General features: G+C 34.9%; 1 protein-coding gene across 2 annotated transcripts in view; it reads left to right on the top strand.

The window, feature by feature from the left end:
* Positions 1 to 6,069, top strand: part of LOC113202070 (trinucleotide repeat-containing gene 18 protein) — a 20,863-nt gene extending 14,794 nt beyond the window's left edge. The window contains exons 11-17 of one of the 2 annotated variants that reach the window (XM_026416133.2): positions 62 to 290; positions 385 to 554; positions 891 to 974; positions 1,174 to 1,746; positions 1,843 to 2,007; positions 2,091 to 2,252; positions 2,341 to 6,069. In XM_026416133.2, the coding sequence (XP_026271918.2) occupies positions 62 to 290; positions 385 to 554; positions 891 to 974; positions 1,174 to 1,746; positions 1,843 to 2,007; positions 2,091 to 2,252; positions 2,341 to 2,547 (1,590 nt within the window). In that variant the 3' untranslated portion in view covers positions 2,548 to 6,069. The remainder of the gene's footprint in view (positions 1 to 61; positions 291 to 384; positions 555 to 890; positions 975 to 1,173; positions 1,747 to 1,842; positions 2,008 to 2,090; positions 2,253 to 2,340) is intronic. The other variant, XM_052270740.1, reaches the window with a different exon arrangement.
* Positions 6,070 to 6,318: the final 249 nt, after the last annotated feature.

Genomic DNA, 6,318 nt, shown 5'->3' with positions numbered 1-6,318 from the left:
ATATATTTTTCAAATTTTCTACTGATGTAATAATGAATTATTATTTTTTGTATGATCCTAGATCCTTGAAGTGCGGCCTCCAGACGTTGAAAGTTTGTCAATTGGTACCCGCTTGTGTGCATACTGGTCTCAGCAGACAAAGTGTTTGTACCCTGGAGTTGTTGTTCCTCCCACAACTCCAGATCCTAGTCTAGATGGAGACTTTGTTACCGTAGAATTTGATGATGGAGATTCAGGACAAATAAGAATCCAGGACATCCGTTTGTTACCATCAAACTATCCTGTTGTTGGTGGGTTTCTGCACCTCAGATATATTTTCAATAAACGAATTCTATAATTTTCAGCTTGGATCTTGATTTATCATATTTTGTGGTTTGTTGACAGAATTTGATCCAAACCCACTACTCTCTTTAACTAAAAGACGGCGGAGAAATTCTGAAAAGAGTGTTGACTCCAAGGATCGTCGTGTAAGTGCAGACAGTGCCATATCATCTAATGCTTCATTTGTAGAAAACCCAAAATTGGAGGATAAGAAGGAACTAACAGTAACTGAGGTAAGAAATTATTTTTCTTTTTAACTAACACTTTTGACCATGTAATTTGGAATGCTTGTTATTTGACCATTTTCCATCATCTTCATTAAAAGTGTACTGTAGTGGATTTTTTTCTCATCCTAACTCTAAGCTTGTTTCTGTTTCCTTTCTTAATTTAACATTACATATATTAATTAAAGAACGGTTTCCAGAAAGAGTGAATAACTGACAGAATGAAATCTGCCAGTTAAAGTCATCTCATAGCTTTCCATGCTCCATTAACTTTGTAAATTGCATGTAAATTTTCTCATCAACTACGTAATACTGATCCTCCTGCATGATCTTTCATGCATGCAGTTAATTCCAGATCAGACAGATGTCACTGAACCCACAGCTCCTTCTGCTTTCTCGACCTCATCTCTCTGTTTACTTTCTTCTAAGGTGTGTTCTAAACTTAAATCAGGTTAATTTCTCTGTTGGTTTTTTGAACACTGAAAATAAATGTATATGTACAGTACTTCTTTTATAATGTTCATAGTATACTCTACATACAACTCGTTACCGGTATCATTTTTTGTAGGACATATTTTGTGTGTCCTTTTTATAAATTGTGCTTATGCAATTTTATCTATGTTTTCAGATCTCTGAAAATGAAAGCAAGCGGTTAAAAAAGCGGCGCAGAGAAAAACTTAAAAGGTTGATGACAGCAAGTGCGGCTGCATCTTCTGCTGATACAAGAAAAAGGAAACACAAACACAAGCACAGACGTAAACATAGACATCGCCACTCGTCAACTGGTAGCAGCTCTGATGCTCCTTTAAAAGCTGATTTAGACAATCCATTTCCGGATGCTATTATAAAGTCTATTATTAGCAAAGAGCCAATAAGTCCTCACCCATCAATTAAAGAGGAAATATCTGCTCATCCATCAATTAAAGAGGAAATGTCTTTTCATCTATCAATTAAAGAGGAAATACCTGCTCATCTATCACTTAAAGAAGATATACCTGCTCATCCATCAATTAAAGAGGAAATATCTGAATTGGAAGATGATTGGAAAGGAAAGGAAAATGAAGAAAGGGATGAAGAGGTAGAAGATAAGGATAAGGATTTAAAAGAAGGCTGGGAGACAGGAACAGAACCAGATACCAACACTGATCAAATTGAAAATGAATCCATCCATCCTGATACAAACCTTTCGAGGAAACCAAAAGTATGTTGCTTATTATTTTCTTTTGTCATATTCTGAAAGTTACCATATCTAAAAACTTATTTTTTTAATTTCTTAATTTTTTCTTAATATTTTCAGAAAAAGCAAGATCGTCAAAATTCCGTAGAAAGAAGCAAGATAGCTGCCTTTTTACCCCCTCGCAAATTATGGGGTTGGTCAGGAAAAGGATACAAACGACAGGGAGGGAAAGGTAGAAAAAAAGAATTCTATAAATGCATCCAACGAGACAAAGAAGAAATAAAAGTTAGTTCTAGTTTCTTTGGCAATAAATTGTAGCAGCAGTGCATTTGTTTAAACTGACCTTTGATTGACATTCTCTTTGCTAGGTCGGCGACTGTGCTGTATTTTTATCAACTAATAGCCCTGATCGTCCATACATAGGACGCATTGAATCACTATGGGAGACATATAATGGAATGATGGTTGTGCGAGTCAAATGGTTCTACCACCCTGAGGAGACAGAAGGCTGTCCAACTCTGAAATATCCTGTATGTTATAATTAGTTAAAGTTATAGTTCAACCATTTTATTTCTTTTGGGATGCCAGACAAATTTTATTGTTTTCTAATTCTTTTAGGGAGGACTTTTCCAATCTGATCATGCGGATGACAATGATGTTCAAACAATTTCCCACCGCTGTGAAGTGCTTCCACTCAGTGAATATGAGAAGAAAGTGAATCACCATACTGCACATCTGGTTCATCTTCAGGATGTGTACTACCTTGCTGGCTCTTATGATCCGAAAAATATCCAAATCAAACTAGAGAAAGGAGTTGTTGGGTGATTAACTCCTTGACTGTCGGTTATTTAATGAACAAGTGTACTGTGTGATTATAATTTTCACAACTCCATGTTACTTTTGAAGTTCCGTGGAAACTCTGTGGTTTCCTAAGTGTCACCTCAGCCACAAAGACTGTGATACTGGCTAAATTTAACCGTGTTTTTATTGTGTTATGATGTCAGTTGATGTACTGGCTGTGCTTATATAGATAAGTTAGCTCTGTAATGTAAATATTATGCAATTCGTACTACAAACGTGTAATTGTTATTATACAATCATGTGATTGTTATCAAGTCATAAGTCTTTCATGGAAAAAAGATCTGTGTGAAGAGAACTGTAGATCATTAGAATAAAGTTGTAATAATAATGTTTAAAATCAAGGATCATAAATCTATCTGACCTGGCTTCTACAAAATTTTGTACATATTGTGCATAAGTGGATTGTTTCTTTTCCTATTTTAACTATCTTGTTTCATATTTATACATATTATATATATTGTGATTTTATGTGTTTCTTATTCATCCAATAGCACGGAGTAAAATGCCAACAGACCTGTGTTGTGGTCAATTTGGTCTAAAGGAACCTGACAGAGCACCTCTATTGTTTCACTAAATCAATCCCATCAAATGACTGTTTGCTGTAAAATGAAAACAAATTTCCAGTGAAACTTTTCTGATGGGCTATGTCGGGGTCAGGAGACTAAATTGACAATAATGTTGGTGAAGCAATGGTTATGACTAATACCATTTCTTTTACAACAAAACACAAAACCGAAGGTGAGAACTTGTGTAATTTAAAGAAGAGACGTTACTAATATGAACCCTATTACTCTTGTGAGAAAATAGAATTAGCTTTAAAAAAAATCTTCATTTTCCTTTTGTGCAATGTGTGTGATGCAATGTTTTACATCTCACTCCTAAAAATCATTTCAGAAAAGAAATGCATGTTTTAAGAAAGTATCTTTTAGAAATTACACAACTTGCTTTGTTAGATTTTATTTCAGACAAAAGTGTGGTAAACTGTCTTCACCTGCTTGTGATTAACAAGGGCTTTGAAAGCAGAATCCCTCTTAAAATGGAAATTGGGTATATTATACTCTTTCAGTTTCTTGATCTCAGTTTGAGATTGATTATCTTACTGTATTTAGGGTCCGAAATTGCCCTTTATCCCTTTTGCACATTAGTCTGTTGTATTGGCCAGGAAACTTTGATAATAATGTGTGATGCCACATTCTATGCTGTGTATGACCTGTGCTATGTGATTTTAGAGGAAGCTTTGTTGCCTTGAATATCAGAACAGATTATTTTCAGAATCATATGAAATGTAAATTTTATTTCACTTGTATTTGTGGAAGCACAATTTGATTGATGTATTTAAGAGCAAAGACACAGATCTGCTCTTGTTCAGTACATTTTTGATTCTGCATTTGTGCTTGAATTTTCATCCAATGAATCTTTTTTAAAGATAGCCATTTGTGACTTAACAATTTTCTTCAAAATTGTAGTTTGTCCATGTTATTGTTGTATTCTAGGATATTATAGTAGTGTGAAATTTCTCTGACAGTAGCTTTAAGGTACTGCTACAGAGTGCATATCAGTGCCATCCTGGAAAAGCTCCATAAAAGATCTCTTTTGATATGAACTTAAAAAACAAAGTTTGACTGAAAACACAACTTTTTTTTTTTTTTCAAGATTGCTTGGAGTACTGATCAATTGATTCAAAAACTATGTATAATATTTTTTAATATTTAAAATGAGATTTTGATTTACCGGTATACTTAAGTAGCTCCTATCAAAGCACTGGGCGTACACAGCACATCTGTGTGTGGTAGCAATGATGCACCATAAACATATAGTACCTGTTCTTTATATGTAGTAACAGATGAATTTGGAGTAATGAAGTGTTGCTTCATACTTATTTTGTTATCTTTGCACATTATTAGGAGATAGGTTAGTTGAAAGTATACTTAGTTCAGCATTTATATATGTATATAAACCTATGAAAATCTTAAAGTAACTTTATTGATAACCGTATACAATACAAATCTTGTGATACATAGACTAGTGATACTACAATCTAATTTCTTTTTAATTTTGTTTTATTTTCGATACATAGATATGTACAGATGAGCATTTAGTGATACATACTGTATTATTATTTTTTATTAAACATTACAGTTCAGGGCCTCTGTCATTAATTACTTGTTTATAATAATGTGGGTCTAAGGATACATTTTTGTATGGAGCTATCTGATCAATCAATCAAACAGAAATTGTTCCATATCATGTAATGTATGATCAGATAAAACTTAGCCACTTGCAATGTGATGTTTTAATGCCATTGTGAGAGACAAATTTGACTTGTGGTCATATACGTGGATTAATACCATCCCCTGACCCAAACCCAATTTTGCTAACCTGGTCTATCTGTTAACCTTGAAAAAGCTTGATTTATTCATTGGTACTTACTTCTTGCATCATGTAGAGTATGAGTGTTCCCAAAATGAAAGCAAGCAAGGCAAGTTTTTAAGTCGTGCTGATAGGGTTGATACTATTGTGCAACTAACTTTGGGGCTAACTCCCTTAGGTTGCACACCCACTTACTAAAAAAGAATGCTTTAATTGATGCAATTTTTAGTGTTTATTAGAGAGGTCCTTGCATTAAATATAAGTACAGTATAAACATATGAATTGCAAACCCTAAAGCATTTGACAGTTTGCATGCAGTACTGTATGTGTATCGGGACTCTGTTCTTAGGGTAATTTTTGCCCATTAAAAAGGACTGATGGGGCCCATACCTAGATCTCGTAGTTTGAATGGGCTGTGACATATTTATCATAGTATGCTTAGGCACAAATTTTATTCCAATCGAATCTATACGTTTCTTTAGGAACCCAGAACTCCTCAACTTGCAATTTTCATGAGCTATTCATTTTTAAGTGGTTTGCATTCTTTATTTTACCTACTTTACTGTGGTGAAGTCATTATTGTTACCATATATGTGAATACAAATCTGTAATTTCAATGGAAAGATAACCAGGGAAGGTAGAAACATTTTGGTGCTATAAAAATTGTATGGACATAAAAAAATAACTTTATGAATTGTCAATTGTTTCATTTACAGAAACAATCACAGCAGATCATTTTGCTGCAGGTTGACTCAGAGAAATCCATAGATTTTGACTGATTTCATTAAATGTACGATCGAAATATGCAGTTAGGTTTGTCAATGTACAATGAAAACAATCATTCAAAAATTTTGTCAGTGTCAAAGAAAAGTTTTAATGCACCATATATGTAATGTGTTGTGCGTAACATCCTCCCAATAAAGATGAAAAACTCACGTCATTTGTAGTTTGTGACTGTGCAAGAAGGAATTGCAAGAATTCCCGCTAATGTATCAATAATTGTCAAGTGCTCGACAAAATGTCTACATGGTGAGTTATTCGTGTTTATTGGGTCACTCTGTGCATAGCAGTAAGTATTCTGTATGTTAGAAGAATGAATTACACTGTCGAAATGGTTCTGATGTTTTTACTCTGATAAACCTCAAGGGAGATACTTCAACCTCTCCTGCTTCCACTCCCACATGTCACCACTAGGGTGGGGGTGGGGGGGCTGTATAGACATGCACGCGTGCAATACGGGAGACCGAGACCCGTGAAGCGCGGGACCGAGTTCTGACGTCTTTGTCCACAGAAGCAGGCGACAGCCGAGTGGCGAGCGCGCTGGGGTGGGGTCCCGAAACCGTTGGCCCGGGGATCGAATCCTGT

The sequence above is a fragment of the Frankliniella occidentalis genome, unplaced genomic scaffold (assembly GCF_000697945.3).
Source record: "Frankliniella occidentalis isolate FOCC.00 unplaced genomic scaffold, Focc_3.1 Scaffold136, whole genome shotgun sequence".
NCBI lineage: Eukaryota > Metazoa > Arthropoda > Insecta > Thysanoptera > Thripidae > Frankliniella > Frankliniella occidentalis.
This window is presented reverse-complemented; position numbering and strand designations above follow the sequence as displayed.